This window comes from Papio anubis, chromosome 9, assembly GCF_008728515.1.
Source record: "Papio anubis isolate 15944 chromosome 9, Panubis1.0, whole genome shotgun sequence".
NCBI lineage: Eukaryota > Metazoa > Chordata > Mammalia > Primates > Cercopithecidae > Papio > Papio anubis.
The window spans coordinates 48,077,340-48,095,529 of record NC_044984.1 but is presented as its reverse complement, the minus strand read 5'-3'; the positions used below and the strand labels follow the sequence as shown (position 1 = coordinate 48,095,529).

Genomic DNA, 18,190 nt, shown 5'->3' with positions numbered 1-18,190 from the left:
CATCTTGCTTGGACTGCTGCAACAGATTGTTTCCTTGCCTCCAATTTTGCCCTTCTCCCAACTGTGACAATACTGATAGACACCATTTATGGAGAAACTACTAAGTGCCAGACACTGTGCTAAGAACTCTACATGTATTATTGCTAATCCTTGTAACAACCCTGGGAGGTTACCATATTACATTGTCCGTTTCAACAGGAGAGGAATCTTAGGCCTCAAAGGTTAAATAGGTTACCCAAGCTTGCACCATTGTAAATGCCTGATTTACCCAGAACCGCCTGGCTCTAAGCCCCTATTTCATTCTCCTCTCTGAAGTCAGTTGTTTCTCTAATATACAAGTATTCTTCTATGTTGCCTTTGGATCAAGTCTAGGCCCCTTGCATAGCTGATTAGAACTTCTCCATCAGCCTGCACTCTGTGTTGCACTCACATTCAATTTTCAGCATCTCGAAAGTTGTTAATCCCTCATACCTCTGAGCCTTTGCATATACTCTTCCCCCTGCCTACAACACTCTTCCTTTTTTTTTTTTTTGAGACAGAGTCTTGCTCTGTTGCCCAGGCTGGAGTGCAGTGGCCGGATCTCAGCTCACTGCAAGCTCCGCCTCCCAGGTTTACGCCATTCTCCTGCCTCAGCCTCCTGAGTAGCTGGGACTACAGGCGCCCGCCACCTCACCCGGCTAGTTTTTTGTATTTTTTAGTAGAGACGGGGTTTCACTGTGTTAGCCAGGATGGTCTCGATCTCCTGACCTCGTGATCCGCCCATCTCAGCCTCCAAAGTGCTGGGATTACAGGCTTGAGCCACCGCGCGCGGCCCTTTTTTTTTTTTTTTTTTTTTTTTTAGACAAGGTCTCATTCTGTCACCCAGGGTATGGTTTTTTGTTTTGTTTTTTGTTTTTGTATTTTTTGTAGAGACGGGGTTTTGTCATGTTGCCCAGGCTGGTCTCAAACTCCTGGACTCATGTGATCCACCCACCTCAGCCTCCCAAAGTGCTGGAACTACAGGCATGAGCCACTGCGCCGGGGCCACGCTTCCTTTTTTTACTTGATAACTCTGATTCGTCCTTTAGTTTCTTTACTTAGTCATCCTTTCTTCCAGAAGTCTTCCTTAATTCCACCCCCCCCCCCAACAACTGGCTTAGGTTTACCCTTTTGTCTCCTATAACATCCAGTACTTATTTTTTATTTTATTTTTATTTATTTATTTATTTATTCATTTATTTTTGAGATGGAGTCTCGTTCTGTTGTCTAGGCTGGGGTGCAGTGGCATGATCTCGGCTCACTGCAACCCCCGCCTCCCAGGTTCAAGCAATTCTCTGCCTCAGCCTCCCAAGTAGCTGGGATTACAGGCACCTGCCACCACACCAGCTAAGTTTTTTTGTAGTTTTAGTAGAGATGGGGGTTTCACCATCTTGGCCAGGCTAGTCTCGAGCTCTTGACCTCATGATCTGCCCACCTCAGCCTCCTACAGTGCTAAGATTACAGGCATGAGCCACTGCGCCCGGCTCCCCTTATTCTATTGAGATACTTCCTACTCTTCTGTATTAGCTGCTGGTTAGTTTCTGAGGTGAAGGGATGAGTCTGTGTTGCTTGTTATCGCATGCCTAAGTCTAGCCCAGTGTGCTTGACACAAAGTAGGTGCTTTCTGAACATTTGTTGAATGAAAGAATGTTCTTTAGGTTCATTCCACATCTCAAAAATCTGTGCTCCCACGAAGAACACAGCAGGCCAGAGAAAGCGGGGAGAGATGTGTTTTTAGGATTTTTTTTTTTTTTTTTTTAGATGGAGTCTCGCTTGTCCCCTAGGCTGGAATGCAGTGGCGCGATCTCGGCTCACTGCAACCTCTGCCTCCTGGGTTCAAGTGATTCTCCTACCTCACCCTCCCGAGTAGCTGGGATTACAGGCACATGCCACCACACGCAGCTAATTTTATTTTGGCCAGGCTGGTCTCGAACTTCTGACCTCAGGTGATCCACCCACCTCAGCCTCCCAAAGTGCTGGGATTACAGGTGTGAACCACCTCACTCAGTCTGTATTTAGGATTTTGAAGGACCATCCCCTTGAGTTGCTCAGCCTCACTCCTAGGGATGATGTGATCAGAACTCCATCACCCCAAGTTCTTCTTATGAAAGACACTAGTATATTTCATGGATCAGATTCTAGGGTCATTTTTACAAAGGGTCATTTTCTAGAGATGACTAGGTTCTTACTTAATTCAATGTTGTCCCATTTTAGACACAGGCATCCAGGACAGGTCCCTTGTTTCAGAATCAGACCTCAGTCTTCCCCTTCCTTTCATTTTCCTCTTTGTCCCCTGCCATCCAGTTTCCTTCCTCCTCCTTACATGGTACTTCTGTTTCTGATTCTGATCTGCCTCTCATAAAGCTGCTGAATTATATCAGGGCTCAATATCAATGAAGGAACCCAAGGTTCAGGGAAGAGGGGAGCCAGAGCCAGTCCCAGAAGTCCTGCCTTGTAGCCCTGGTGCTGGAAGAGGGGATGGGGAGACCTAGCAGAGAGGAAGGAAAGTTGTAGTCTGTCTGTACCTGTAAATTTGTGTACATATTTGTTGGGATGAGGAGCTGCTTTTCCAAGCTGTCCTATACAAGTCTGCCAGCCTCTTAAAAGCTTTCCTTCTACCCCGTGTCCTCAGCTTTGCCTCCTAAAATTGGATCCTCTTCCCCAAGTACGCTGAGCCTAGTGTCAGAAATGCTGGGTCAAGGCACTCAGCAGTCTCTAAATCCTGAGGCCATGAGTGGATGTTCCTTCAACCCAAGGAGCAAGCTTTCCTGGTCATCAGCCCCATTGCTCTTGGAAGACCCAACAGACTAGTAGCTGATCCTCAGGGTCTCTCATCTGTATGCCCACCATTTGTTTCCTCTTTGTCTCTCCTGTGTCTTTCTGTTTCCCTGTCTCTGGGTGCCTTCTTCTTTCCTGTCCCCTCTATGTTCTCTGTCGCTGGAGTATCCACTGGAGACAAGGGCTGGGCTGGGTGCATGGGCGGGTAGTGGCCAGACCAGGGGCCCGGGACATGAGCGCAACTTTCCAAGCTTCTCTTCCAGGCCCCTGTGGTTGGGGAGCTCCACAGAGGGAGAGATGAGTCAGCGGGGCCGCAGAGCAGCGGGGGCCTGGGTGGGGTAGGGATGCTGGGGTTCCCCAGGGCCAGGGAGTTTGCTGGGCCATCTGCGTTTCTGAACTCTGGTGTATGTGTGTGGAGTATTGGATCAACAGTACCTAAAAGTACACTGGAGCTTCTTATACTAGTAGGAGTTGGAGGCAGCAATTTGCAGGACTGGCATTGGCCTCCATAACACCCTTATCCCCAGATCCTTATAGGGAGAGGGGTTCCCAAGTGCCCTTTAGGAGACCTCAGAGATCTCCAGAGCTGTAAAGTTGTAATGATAGCCCTGGGTGTATGTATGTGACATTTGCCACATGTGTAGATGTGTTGATGGGTGTCTGGGAGTCCATGTGGGGAGTAGTCTAGGTGGCTGTGAGTCTGTACGATGTATATATATATACTGGTGTATGCATTTTTATGATTGGGGGTTAGGGTGTCTTGGGGTAAGCATTATCTGTATATGTATATATCAGTGTCTGTCAATATGGATGCCTGCATAGTACAAATGTGTATGAATTATGTGTCACCTTGTGTGTGTGCAAGTATGCAGATATGAATGTGTCCCTCATCAGGTATGTATTAGTGCATGTGTCAGTCTCTGTTTCAGTGACTCTGCTCACTATTCTCTGGTGATTCTCCCTAGGATAGTCAAACCTTCTATAACAGCAACAATGAAAAGTTGGGAGTCCCTTTGGACGAGGCTCTTAGAGACAGCCCAACCTAGAAGAGTGGTAGAGGGCGATGGTGTGGATGACAGAGGTAGCATTCCTTGGGAGTAGGGGGTACAGGTCTCCCACTCTCCCCAGTTTTTTTTTTTTTTTTTTTTTTTTTTTGAGATGGAGTTTTGGTCTTGTTGCCCAGGCTGGAGTGCAATGGCGTGATCTCAGCTCACTGCAATCTCCACTTCCTGGGTTCAAGTGATTCTACTGCCTCAGTTTCCCGAGTAGCTGGGATTACAGGCACCCATCAGCACGCTCAGCTAATTTTTGTATTTTTAGTAGAGACGGGGTTTCACCATGCTGGCCAGGCTGGTGTCAAACTCCTGACCTCAGGTGATCCACCCACCTCGGCCTCCCAAAGTGTTGGGATTACCGGCGTGAGCCACCGCACCTGGCCCCACTCTGCCCAGTTTTCATTCTGTTTTCACCCCACTGATCTTTCCAAAAAGATCTAAAATCATTTGGAGAACTGAGGCAGGTGCCAGATTCAACCCCCTCTAACCTAGAAAGCCCACCCTGATTCTCCTAGGGGAGGGCGGGAAGGGAGTGGTTCCTGTGGTTCAGCCCAGTCCTGGCATTGGGATATCAGAAAGGCATCATCCCACCCCTTCCTTCTGGGGCATCCATCCCTTGGAGCTCAGCGTCTGGGTGGCCGTGGGCGGAGGCTGAGGGGCCCCCAGGGTGGTGGGGGGTGGTGGATAGAAACCAGATGCCTAGGGGGTTTATACTGGAAGGACCAGAGCCGCAGCCTCTACCCGCCCCTGCCACATGGCGCCTCTGCCTGGGCTGCCCCACCCCCTGGGAGGCTGGGCTGAGGGAGGCCTGAGAGGGTGGAGGTAGGTCCTTGGTTAGGACTTCCAATTGCTGCCCCCAGCCCCTCAGGGCCCTGGGAAGGAAACTAGGGAGCTGGACCCAGGAACACCAGAGCCTCAGCTTGGCTGCAGGACTATTTTTTAAAAGGACATGGAGAAGTCAGAACCCAGGGGGTCCTGAGGGCAGCAACTGGGGACTTCAGGCAGCCCCTCTGCCTATCTTTGGCGCTGATCTCTGGTGAGGAACAGGCTCTGTGTCCAGAGGGTGTCCTATGTTGACACATCAGGGGCCCTGGCTCACATCTTCCTGGGACTCTGCTCCTCCTTTTTATTTCCCAAGCACTCTTAGGATCTGCCCCTTCCCGGGTAGGGTTAGGGATTAAAGCCCACACGGGGAGTGAGAAGGTGACCCTTCCTTCCAACCCCTCTCCCCAGCCCTGTCTATCCATTCATCTTTCCATCCTTCCTCCTTTTCCCCTTCAGTCTCTTTCTTTCTTCCCTCATCTAATCTGAGTCCCAATCCCCTCCTCACCTGCTATCTCTTCTTTAGAGTCTAGACTTTCTCCTCTGCCTCAGTTTCCTGCCTGATCTAACTGGGCTTGGGCTTTTCTGCTGGTGATACAGAATTTCTCTAAAGCTTATCTTTCCCAACTTCTGAGTTCGGGGCCCCGGAAATCCATCTGGCACCTTAGTCTCAGACTCCCCCCACAAGGGGGAGACCGCGAGGTCACAGGGACACCCCACCACGGGCACTTCCTCTCAGGCAGACGGGTGGGGTGGCCCGTGTAATCAGCAGACACAATTATGTGCTATTTATACTCCATCCCCGCCCCCCCCCCACCTGCCTGGCAACACAACACAACCACCCTCCTCCTCCTCCTCCTCCTTCTTCTCCTCCTCCTCCTCTGGACCTGGCTATGCCTCAGGCTATTTTCCCTGTCCTTTCCAAGCCATTGTCTCCCCATCTTTGTTCCTCTGGGCCTGTTTCTTTACCTTTTTAGTTTCTTTCCTGCTCTGTTTTTGTTGTTGTTGTTTTTGTTTAAAGCCACACATCTGGCCTTCTGTTTTCCTCTTTCCTCTCTTTCTTATACCTGGTGATATCTCTTCTGATTCTCTTGGACTGTTTCATTTGCTCTGCTTCTTCTTTTGCTGCCTTTCTTTGTCTATCAGTCACCTGGTTCCCAAACCCTTCCCCTAAACCTTGGGTTCCCAGAGTTCCTTGGGGTAAATCAAATCATGGGGCTAGAATCCAGAACTCCTGGGCCCTACCCTGAAATTCGTCCCTGCCTGCTGGCGAAACTGCTGTGCAACCCTCCCTGGACCTCCATCTGCTCCTGCCACCTACCAGCTTTTTCTGTGGAGATCTGGGAGAGCAAAAGGAGCAAGGAAGTAGGCACTCCGAGAAAGTGAGGGATGGTGTTGCGGAGTGAGAAGAGTGGAAATGATGGGGCTTTATTCCCCTGACAGGCAGAGCTGGGAGGGGGAGAGGTGTGTGTTAAGGAATAACCTGCAAAACAACCCCAGCAGGCTAAGCCCCCCTGTGGGAGAGCTGCCAGTTCTACCACTTAGCTGCCCAGTCCTCTCTCTCCCATAAACACCTCAGGGCCCAGGGCCCAGGTTTCAGGTAATAGACTTTTTGGGTTTCTCTTCTTAAGACCTTCCTTCTCTTATTTCCTATTTTGATGGGAAGTCAAAGTTGGGAAGTCCTTATTAAGTTATAACTTCAGCTCTTTCTGTGGAGGAGGGAATTGATGTATGGCAATGAGAAAGGGAACCCGGAGTTCCCAGGAAAGTCAGATCACTCAGGAGAACTGTCCACCAAAGGATAGAGATTAAACCCATGGCCTCTAAGAGATGGTAACTTGGTTACCCAGGGATGGTAACTGACAAGGAATGATGGCGGTTAGGGCATTTCTTTTTGGGGAAAATAATCCAAAGGGGCTAGGTGTCGGCATGAATGAGTTGACCCAATGACCTTCTACCGCCACCCTCACTCCTGCCTGTCTTAAATTTTCTCTTCATCAACAAGATCCAGGTTCTGCCCCACAAAGTGAGGTGGGCCTAGGTATGACCTCCAAACAGTGAAACTGAGGCACTGGAAGACTGAGGGACCCCCAAGCCAATACCAAGCCTTTCCCAACTCTTCAACCCTTCCTCCAGGCCTTGCTCTGGAACCTACCTCAGTGACACTAAAAGTTTAGGCAGCAGAAACCACCTCAGAACCTTCCATCCCTCTTCACACAACATACACAAACACACACACATGCACACACACGGGCACGTACACACACACAGGGGCACGTACACACTGCTGTCCTGACCTAGAGGCAGGTGGGTGACTGGGGAAGCAAGCCTCTGCATGGTCAGCTGGGGCGGGTGTGGTGCGTGTTCCTCTAGTGTGTCACTGTGTGCATTTGCGTGTGTCTGTCTGTGTTCATTCATGATAGTGGCTGTACCCATGTGAGTGGTACTGTGTGTACGTGTGCATGCATCACCCCTGTGTTTGGCCATGAGTGTGTATGTCAGTGCGTTCCAGTCTCTGTGTGTGAGTGTCGTCCCCAACCCCCCATCCCCCCCCTGGATCTCTAATTAGTGGTTTGGGGTTTGTTCCTTTTCCCTCCTGTTCCTTTCCTCAGCAGCGGCGGGCAGCAGCAGCCTAGGCAGCAGCAGTAGCAGAAGCAGCAGCCGCCGAGCAGCAGCAAGGACTCTGGAGTCAGAGTAGAACTGTAGGACCGGAGCCTGAGTGGGAACAGGAGTGGAGCTGGCCTGGGAGACAGCGGATCCCTTCCAGCACCTTCAGGCCACCCGTTGCCTGCACTCTCCCTGCCAGACCTCCAGAGAGGAGAGACTCGGGACAGCCAGCCCCAGGTTCCCCAGGTACATGACACTGGGGAGCTCTGGGAGGGGTGCCCACAGATGCCTATGGGACTGCTGCCACGTGTAGGACACTGGGGTCCACCATCCCTTTAACCTCTCCCCTCAGCAGCCCCCCTCCCCGAGGAAGCCCTGACAACTTGCCCGTGTTGCTCTCCCCTCTTCCTGCTTCCCACCCCTTCCATGGGCGCCCCTTTTTCTCCTCTCCCTCCCTGATCCCTTCTTTGGGGAGCTCAGCAAATGGAGCAGGAAATTTGGACCCTCTGCCTCCCTCTCTCGCCCTCCTCATTGGATCCGGAGCCTTCTCCACTGGGAAAGCTGTAATTAGAGGGTGGATCCCTACAGACAGAGAGCAGCCCCCCACCCCCCACCCCCCCCCCCCGGTCCCTTCTAACTTTAGATCTCTTCTCTCCCATTCTCCCATTCTCCCTCCCTCTCCCTTCTCTCTCTCTCCCCGGCTCAGCTCTCTCCATCTGCCTGGCTCCTTGGGACCCGTTCCCCAGCCTCAGGATGGCGTCCTCCCTGCTTGAGGTAACTGTCCCCTCTTCTCCCCAGGAAACCAGCCACAACATTAATGGTCCTAGTCCTTGCCCACCTACCTCCTCCAACTCACATAGGTAGTAGCTCTGGTGCTTGTCAATTCCAGGGGTCCTTCTGATGCGGAGAGAGGAGTGGGGTCCAAGAAAGGGGAAGCAGAGGGCAGGAGAAAAGGGAGGGAAGAATAGGGCCAGGGTTCAGAGGGCAGTGAAAAGAGGGTGAGAGGGGATTAGGTCAGAAGACGGCATGGACCCCTACCTAAGGTCAGCTAAGCACACTGACTGTGAGGAGTGGAAAAGGGATGGAGAAAGGAGGGGGAGGGGGACGAAGGGTAGTGAAGAGAGAGAGGTAGGAAATTCATAAGCTGGCAGCAGAGATAGAAGGCAGAGAGGACTGGCTGAGTGGGCACAGAGCAGCAACTGGGTATAGCTCTTTAGGGGTCCTGTCTCCTGGGACTCATAGCCCAGGCAGGATCTTGCCTGGTTGTGTGGGGAGGGGGCTGGGCCTGTGAGCTGGTGTGTGGAGGAGAGGAGGCAGGCTATGAGAGAAAGGAGGAGGCCAGCCTGTGCATGTGGGGGGGGCTGACCAGGGGAACTGAGCCCAGGCCTGAGAGGGAACCAAGGAGGAGGGACGGGGTCTGAGGCCGCTTGCCCGGCTCACAAATATTTAGCTTTCAGCCAAAGACAAACTCAGCTCTATTTTGGGAGTGGGAGGCTCCAGGGCGGACTGGGCCACTTCCCCTCTGGGCTGGGACCCCAGCATCCCTTGCCTCTGGCACTGGGGACAAAGGGAATTGGGGTACTATCGGGGTCAGGGTTTGGTGTCTTGAGAAATTTCTGACTCTACCATGGCTTCTAGGAGACCCAAGGCATAGAGTTGGGAAGGGAGGGCTCACAGCCACTCAGGGCCAGACTCCTCCCTGCTTCTGGGTCTCTGACACTGTTCTTCTGTCACCATCTCTGTCCTGCTTTCTAGGTCTCTCTGCAGAAATTGAGGGCCAGAGGGCCCTCCCCGAAAGTCAGCCCCCTGCAATAGCCTTGACTCTGCCCTATTCTTGGGTCTCACATCTCACTTCCCAGTGCCCTAGCTCAGACCCAGGGGTGCGGGGCCAAACAGGAAGCCGACTCACTCAACCTGTGGGAGAGGTGTGTGTATGAGAGATGGGGCAGGAGTCTTTTACCACCTGTGTTCATTGGCCGTAGTATAATTGTTAGGGTGCAGTCGAGTGTGCTGCGGGCTCTGAGAGAGAGAGAGAGAGAGAGAGAGAGTGTGTGTGTGTGTGTGTGTGTGTAAGTTGGGCCATCTGAGTGCTGTGAGTCCAAGTGATAAATGGTGTGTGCACAAGGCTGTGAGATAGTGAGTTTGTGGCTGAGTTTGGGGGAATAGCATGCAAACCAACCAGATGGACACCATGTCCCTTGTCACACTCTGTATCCAGCCAGGGGTCTACCCGCAGATGCAATGGGTGCAGACTGTTGTCCTGCCACCTCCCCAACAGACTCTATTTTGAGCCATTGTTGAAACACTGTGGTCTTGAGGAATAAGATGCATGGAAATCCTGGGTCCACCCAGGGCAGGGACAGTGTCAGTGGGCGTGGGCATCATGCCAGTGTTGCCAACGTGGCGCTGGTGCCTTGGGAGGGACTGGCCCAGAGGCCTGCTGGAAAGACATGGGATTGGGATAGTGCATGGCGAAAGGAGAGTGTCGTGGAAGCTAGGCTTTCATGTCCCCTCATTCCTGTGAGCTAGAGATGCCTGCAACACAAAGGCACACCAGTCCCTCCTATCCCTCGACCACCTGCACCTAGTTTTTGGGTACCTGGGCCCTTAACTTCCTCCCCACCTCCCCAGGAACCTCTCTGCCTGGTATGGGTGGGCTCTGGCAGTGGGAAGAACGTGGGGTTCAGAGAGGGAAGCAGCTGCTGCTTGATGAGGGGCTCACCTCGGCCAAATGAGATGCAGGGAACAAGGAGGGGGAAGAAATGGTTGGGGGCCTAGGTGGGAAAGGAGAATTGGGAAGCTGGGAGAACGAAGAAACTTGGGAGAAGGCTGAGAAAGTTGAGAACTGGAAAATGAGAACCTAAGGCCAGTCAGCCCTGAGATGCCTAGCGAGCATTTCCACTGGGAGGCCAGGCTGGGCACAGCACCACGAGCTCCCTGGGAGGAGGGGTCCCCCTCCCCTGCTCCACATCTGGGTGGGAGAGTTGGGACAGCTCCTATCTTGTTCTTTTTCCAAACACTCCCACTTCAATACTTTAATTCTGTTTGTTTTGTTTTAAGGGTGGTGGGGTGGAGGTCGGGAGGGAACAACTCAAAGGTGGGACTGCTGGGCCCTGGAAAGGGAACACATTTGATCAGGTATGGGAACACATACTTAAAACTCTTAACCAGGACTCTTTCCCTGAGTTCTCAGGACAGAACAATCAGCAGGAGAAGGAAACTGAGGCTGTGGTGAAACTTCGCCACGTGCTCAGCCCGTAGCCCCCCCAGCACTGGGGTCTGGTTCCTTGCTCCCCCTTCCCTGCCTTCAAGGGCCCTCTGGGCCTCCACTCCCCAGGGCTGGGGTCTCCTGTTGGCCTGGGGCTGGCTGCCTTCTTTCACCCCTCCTTCCCTCCCCACAGCTGGGTGGGGTCCCTGGGCTTGGCTGAGGCCCCTGTGGCCGCAGTGTGAGGGCCGGGCGGGGGACGGCGTCGGCGTTTTTAAAAATAAACCGACCGCAGGGAAACCATCGGAGCCGGGCTGGGCAGAGGGAGAGGGGGCGGTCAGGGGGGAGAAGAAGGGAGGAGTGGCCTGGTCTGGGGGTTTTCTGGGGCCCAGCACCATGGTGGTTTTCTCTTAGTTAGGAAGGCTGCCTTCTTCCTTCTCCCCCACTTTTCTTTTTTCCGCTCCTTTCTTTTCGTCTCTGCTTTTCTTTGCTTTTGTAGCCCAGTCTCTTTTCCATCATCTCTCCTTCTTAGTTTGTGTCTTTTTACCTTTCTGCTCTTTTAGGTCCCTGCCTATTTCTGCCTCTTTTTTGTTGTTGTTGTTGTTGTTGTTTTTGAGACAGGGTCTTGCTGTGTTGTCCAGGCTGGAGTGCAGTGGAGCAATCATAGCTCACTGCAGCCTCTAACTACTGAGCTCAAGTAATCTCATCTCAGCCTCCTGATGAGCTGGGACTACAGGCATGCACCACCAAGCCCAGCTAATTTTGAAATCTGTTATACAGATGAGGTCTCACTATGTTGCCCAGGCTGGTCTCAAACTCCTGGCCTCAAGCAACCCTCCTCCACTTGACCTCCCAAAGTGCTGGAATTATAGCTATTTCTGCCATTCAATGCCAGTTTTTCCTCTCAGGTCCTCCTTTCCCCATTGCTATGGGTCTTTTACCTCAATCGCTCACCCTACGCAGGTTCTTTGTGCCCCATGTCTCTGGGTATCTACATCTCTCCTTTGAACTCCATGTTTCTACCTCTTCTTTCTGCTAGGATTTGAGTCCTCCCCATCAGCTGCCTTGCCATAGCTCACCAACTGCTTGGAAGATCAGGGGTTCCTGGGAAACCCTGACTAGGAGGAACCGTGAGTGTTCACTGTGGTTAGACTGGAGAAAGCTTTTAGTGGCTCAGTTTGGGAGTCAACGGGACCTTCGAGAGAGGTAACTGCGCAGGAGGAGCAGCAGGTTTGCACTTGGGGAGCAGTGCAGGAGTGGGGACTGCACACACACCTCATGGCAACCCTACGGCCTCAGGCCCACCTCTCAGATTGGCATCGTACACATACTACATGCTAAGAGCTACCAGGCAGGTGTGAGAACTCTGAATTCTCGAGTTCTTTTCTCAGCTTTACTGGGAAAGGATCAGGCATATCAGTTTGTGAAGAACCCAATCCTCAAAACATGTTCTTCTAGCCCTTTCATACCCATATAACTGCATAGGGGTAGATGTTGAGGGCATCTTTTTTGGTGGGATTCCCAGCAATGAATGAATGTCTATGCCAGCCAGCAATGCTGTAGGGCATTTCCTCCTTGGATGCCTTCCCCAGGGAGAGGTACCATGATTTCCTGAGAGGCGGAGATCTTGAGAGTGGTTTGGCATGGTAGCAGCAGCATGGTGGGCATTAAGAAGATACCTTTGCATTTCTTTTTTTTCTTTCTTTCTTTTTTTTTTTTTAGATTGAGTCTCGTTCTATAGCTCAGGCTGGAATGCAGTGGCGCCATCTCGGCTCACTGCAACCTCCACCTCCCAGCAATTAGTAGCCTCCTGAGTAGCTGGGATTACAGGCACCCGCCACCACACCCGGCTAATTTTTTTTTGTATTTTTAGTAGAGATGGGGTTTCACCATCTTGGCCAGGATAATTCTGAACTCCTGACCTCGTGATCCACCCACCTCAGCTTCCCAAAGTGCTGGGATTACAGGCATGAGCCACTGCGCCTGGCCAGAAGATACCCTTGCATTTCTAAAAGACTCCCATACACTACATCCATGTCTTCCTTCATTCACGGTACTAGAAGGACTACATGTTAGGGGATACTGAGGCATGAAGCAGTGTGGCTGTGGGCCAGTGTCTTAGTCACCCCATTCCTTGCCTTGGAAGGGCATGACGACTTTGGGCTCTTCCTGCCCTCTCAAAGGGGTACCAGCTGGCACCACAAAGCAGGAGGTGCTCACTGCCTGCTTGAAAGGCATTCTTGTCTCAGCCACAGTTCGGGCTTGGCGGCAGCCCTGTTCCCTCTCAATGTCCCAGTGTCTCCACCATCACTTCCTCTTGCTCCCCAGCCCGAGTCCCTGCCAAGAGATTCCTTACCAGGGACATGAGGATTGGACCTCAGGGAGACCAGACCACTGCCTTAGTCAGGAGCTGAAGCAGCGACAGGAAATGGAATATGGGGTATGGGATGAAGCTGGGAAAATCTGTCATGGGAGCAAATATAGTCCCCTAATACTTTGACCTTCTTCCTACACTGCTCTTCGAGCCTCATCTTTCCTCTCCAAGGCCCTGACCATGGCCTTGGTCTGCTCCAAACCTACTTCCAAGGGTCAGGATCCCCAATTCTCACTTCACCTAGCTGCTGTCTCTATCCTCAGTTCTTCTCACAGCCATTTTAAAAGAGCCCCTGGCATGTGCCTGTAGTCCTAACTACTCTGGAGGCCGAGGGTGGGAGGATCGCTTGAACCCAGAAAGAAGTTTGAGGCTACAGTGAGCTGTGATGGTGCTATTGCACTCCATTCAGCTTGGGAGACACAGTGGGACCCTGTCTCTAAAAATATTTTTTTGGCTGGGCGTGGCCGCTCACGCCTGTAATCCCAACACTTTGGGAGGCTCAGGTCAGGAGTTTTGGGTCACTTGAGGTCAGGCGTTCAAGACCAGCCTGGCCAACATGGTGAAACCCCGTCTCTACTAAAAATACAAAATAGCTCAATGTGGTGGCGTGCGGCTGTAATCCCAGCTATGCGGGAGGCTGAGGCAGGAGAATTGCTTGAACCTGGGGGGTAAAGTGAGCCGAGATTGGGCCACTGCACTCCAGCCTGGGTGACAGAACAAGACTGTCTCAAAAAATATATATATTTTTTTAAATGAAAAGAAAAGGCTGGGCGCAGTTGCTCATGCCTATCATCCCAGCACTTTGGGAGGCCAAGGTGGGTGGATCACCTGAGGTCAGGAGTTTGAAACCAGTCTGGTCAACGTGGCAAAACCCCGTTTCTACTAAAAATACAAAAAAAAATTAGCCAGGTGTGGTGGCAGGCGCCTGTAATCCTAACTACTTGGGAGGCTGAGGCAGGGGAATCTCTTGAACCCGGGAGGCGGAGGTTGCAGTGAGCTGAGGTCACACCATTGCATTCCAACCTGGGCGACAACAGCGAGACTCCATCTCAAAAAAAAAAACAAAAAAAAACCAAAAACAAAATGAAAAAGAACCTCCTGTTCCTTGGAGGCCCCTAGTACACCCCTAGCAACTCCAGAATGAGCTCTGCTTCCTGCCTCCCGGGCTAGGATACTGAGCTGCAGTCTTGGGCCTCTGCTCTTCTTCCCACGACTCCATGTGAGTCTGCCCTGAGGTCCAGTTCTCACTGGCCAACCTCTTTTACCTGTAATTCTCCACCCTCTTCAACTCTTGCCTGACCCCTCTGTTCTGCTGTGGATGTCTCTAGGTCACAGACCTAAAGTGTTACCCTTCATTCTGCACCTCTCCTCCCCTCTCCCTAAGCAGTGCGTCCCTCTTTCCACAGGAGGAAGTTCACTATGGCTCCAGTCCCCTGGCCATGCTGACGGCAGCGTGCAGCAAATTTGGTGGCTCCAGCCCTCTGCGGGACTCAACAACACTGGGCAAAGCAGGCACAAAGAAGCCGTACTCTGTGGGCAGTGACCTTTCAGCCTCCAAAACCATGGGGGATGCTTATCCAGCCCCCTTTTCAAGCACTAATGGGCTCCTCTCACCTGCAGGCAGTCCTCCAGCACCCACCTCAGGCTATGCCAACGACTACCCTCCCTTTTCCCACTCATTCCCTGGGCCCACGGGCACCCAGGAGCCTGGGCTACTAGTGCCCAAGGGGCACGGCTCTTCTGACTGTCTGCCCAGTGTCTACACCTCTCTGGACATGACACATCCCTATGGCTCCTGGTACAAGGCAGGCATCCATGCAGGCATTTCACCAGGCCCAGGCAATGCTCCTACTCCATGGTGGGACATGCACCCTGGAGGCAACTGGCTAGGTGGTGGGCAGGGCCAGGGTGATGGGCTGCAAGGGACACTGCCCACAGGTCCAGCTCAGCCTCCACTGAACCCCCAGCTGCCCACCTACCCATCCGACTTTGCTCCTATTAATCCAGCCCCCTACCCAGCTCCCCACCTCTTGCAACCAGGGCCCCAGCATGTCTTGCCCCAAGATGTCTATAAACCCAAGGCAGTGGGAAATAGTGGGCAGCTGGAAGGGAGTGGTGGAGCCAAACCCCCACGGGGTGCAAGCACCGGGGGCAGTGGTGGATATGGGGGCAGTGGGGCAGGTCGCTCCTCCTGCGACTGCCCTAATTGCCAGGAGCTAGAGAGGCTGGGAGCAGCAGCGGCTGGGCTGCGGAAGAAGCCCATCCACAGCTGCCACATCCCTGGCTGCGGCAAGGTGTATGGCAAGGCTTCGCACCTGAAGGCCCACTTGCGCTGGCACACAGGCGAGAGGCCTTTCGTCTGCAACTGGCTCTTCTGTGGCAAGAGGTTCACTCGTTCGGATGAGCTGGAGCGTCACGTGCGCACTCACACCCGGGAGAAGAAGTTCACCTGCCTGCTCTGCTCCAAGCGCTTTACCCGAAGTGACCACCTGAGCAAACACCAGCGCACCCATGGAGAACCAGGCCCGGGTCCCCCTCCCAGTGGCCCCAAGGAGCTGGGGGAGGTCCGCAGCACAGGGGAAGAGGAGGCCAGTCAGACGCCCCGACCTTCTGCCTCGCCAGCAACCCCAGAGAAAGCCCCTGGAGGCAGCCCTGAGCAGAGCAACTTGCTGGAGATCTGAGCCGGGTGGAAGGTCTCCCACCCCAGGGCTGTCCTGCCAGTCTCTCTTGGCTCTCTAGACCACTGCTTGCCAATCACTCTCTTTACCCCATGCATGCCATCCTTCAGGGCTCTCTCTCTCCCTCTGTCTCCCTCCTGGTCATTCTGGGCTTGGGTATCTCCTTGCATGCCTCCTCAGCTCACCTCCCTTCACCATGAGACTGGCTTTCTGCAAACTCTCATCTCAGGCCCTCCCCTTGTGCCTGATTTCCGCACCCCGGCTTCCTAGACTCTGGCCCTGCCACATCAACACACTTTCTTTCAATTTGGGCTCCCAACACAATTTCTCCATCTCACTCCTTGACATGTACCCTTTCTACTTCTCAAGCTTATTTACTGCTGTCCCTCAGCCTCTAGGCTTCAGTCTTCCCAACTTCTTACATCATTGCTTTCCGTTCTCCAGAACTTTTTTTCCTTTTTACAAACACAATGATAATGATAATTTATTGCCCCCTGGTGGCCTCTTCATCAGGGACCATGGTTGGGGGATTGGGGTTAGTGACCTGGCCAGAGGCAGGGTGCCAAGAGGGGGGCAGACCAGCGGGGATCTGATCCCAAAGATGGGGTGACCCCAGGGTCAGGGAGGCTGCCCCCAGGCCTGTATATTTAACCCTATGTACCAGGAGTAATGAATAGTAATAATAATTCTATTTATGTAAGTTATGATGACGGGTCAGGTAGAGTGAGCTGGGGAGGGAAGTGGATCCATTTCTACTAAGGATATTCTAGTCAAATGCATCTCTGTATAGACAAAATGTTAGTGGAGAAGATATTGCCAATAGAATGTCTATCATCAGGATCTCAGTTGATGGGGTTTCTCTTGTAATGAAGTCTCTACAAATTGGGTTAGCTAGATCTCTGCTAAAGAGTTGATGGGGTATCTCTTGATTAGGGGGATCCCTAACATCCCCAGCCCCAGCCAGAAGCTGTGAAACCTCAAGTCCTATGGAGGGGAGAAGTACTGGAATGTACCCCAGCTCCCTTGACCCCAGAGCAGGTTCTTCCACTGCCCCTCCCCTTAGACACCATGACCCCATCAGGTTAATCCCCTGTTGCCATGGTTATGGACAGCTTGCAGCTGCCATCTTAGATGTGCTCTTTGGGGAAGCCCATCTAACAGGAGGACATTGGTTTGGAGGTGCACCTCCTGAAGAATCAGTGGGGAAGGCTTTCTCTGGGATCAGATTCAAATAAATCAAGTATTTATTGAGTGCCTACTCTGTGCAAGGTACTGTGCTAGACCTGGTGCCTAGAAGCCCTGAGAAAGAACAACTTACAGAGCTAGGAAGACAGAGGCCCCCAAGCTGATCTGGGGGTGCATCCACACACCCCCACCCTGGGACTTCGGATGCTCCCATCTCCACCACCAGTGACTTTTAAAGCCGCTTCGTGCCTTTCCTGTAACTTTGGATCCTCCTTTTCTGTCCCCTGCTGTCTCAAGGCCCCAAGTTAAAGCGTTAAAGCCGCTGGAGCTTGGGGAGAGAACATTGTGGAATGGAAGGGATCATGCCCTTTGTGGAGTCTTTTTTTTTAATTTAATAAATAAAAGCTGAATTTGAAATTTTGTCCTGGTGAGAAAAGGAGAAGAGGAAGGGCGAAGCGAGGGCCAATGAGCTTTTTTCCCTTAGCAAATTGGGGACCACTCATGGGCGAATATTCTATTGTGCACGTTTGCTTATTATGCTCGCGGCGAAATAGAAATAGTTTATCTGCCGGGCGCGGTGGTTCACGCCTGTAATCTCAGCATTTCGGGAGGCCAAGAAGGGCGGATCACCTGAGGTCAGGAGTTCAAGACCATGCTGGCTAACATGGTGAAACCTCGTCTCTACTAAAAACACAAAAATCAGCCGGGCGTGGTGGCAGGTGCCTGTTATCCCAGCTGCTTGGGAGGCTGAGACAGGAGAATCGCTGGAACCTGGGAGGCGGAGGTTGCAGTGAGCTGAGATCGCGTCACTGCACTCCAGCGTGGGCGGCAGAGCGACTCTGTCTCAAAACAAAACACAAAACAAAATTGTTTCTCGGTCAAATCCTCTGGCGGTGTTGTTTTTGGGCGTGCAGTGCTTTCTGCAGAGTTGCGAAGACTCACTGGTTTCTACCCTGGCCCTTTCTGGACTGTACCAATTGAGCCTGGTCAGGGCAGTGACGCGACCGAGCGCTGGCACCGCGGTTGCAGTGCGGACTACTGCGCGGCCCCAGTCGGGCGGTGGTGCGGCTCCCGGCGGGCAGACTGGGCCTGGCACGTAACCCGCCCCCTGCCCGGGGCCTGCAATCAGTTGTGCCCGCCACGGAGTTAGCCGAAGAACAAAAGCCACTCTGTGGCGGCCATCCCCGAGCTACAATAGGGCTTTGTGCGGCCCCCGCCCCCAGGGTTCCCCTGCTGGGCTGAGGGGACTCACAGGCCACTCCCCCCGGCCTGGGCCTGACTCCCAGCTGCGACCCGCGTCGGACTGTCCACCGCGCGGGTTGCAAGAGGCGCTACTCCGGGTGGGAGGGGGCCGGCGATCCTGGGCGGGCTCGGGTTACGAGTCCCCCCACCCCCTGACGCCATTCCCGCCCCCGCCCAGGTGCGAAATCTCCTGCCCTCTGGCGGGGCGCGCTGCTTCAAAGGCGCT

At 53.0% G+C, this 18,190-nt stretch overlaps 1 protein-coding gene across 1 annotated transcript; it reads left to right on the top strand.

The window, feature by feature from the left end:
• Window positions 1–5,688: 5,688 nt before the first annotated feature.
• Window positions 5,689–17,139, top strand: SP7 (Sp7 transcription factor). Its single transcript, XM_003906458.5, has 3 exons — window positions 5,689–7,526; window positions 7,987–8,054; window positions 14,266–17,139. Exons 2-3 carry the CDS (start codon window positions 8,034–8,036, stop codon window positions 15,538–15,540), a joined length of 1,296 nt encoding a protein of 431 aa, XP_003906507.1. The 5' UTR covers window positions 5,689–7,526; window positions 7,987–8,033; the 3' UTR covers window positions 15,541–17,139.
• The last annotated feature ends 1,051 nt before the right edge of the window (window positions 17,140–18,190 follow it).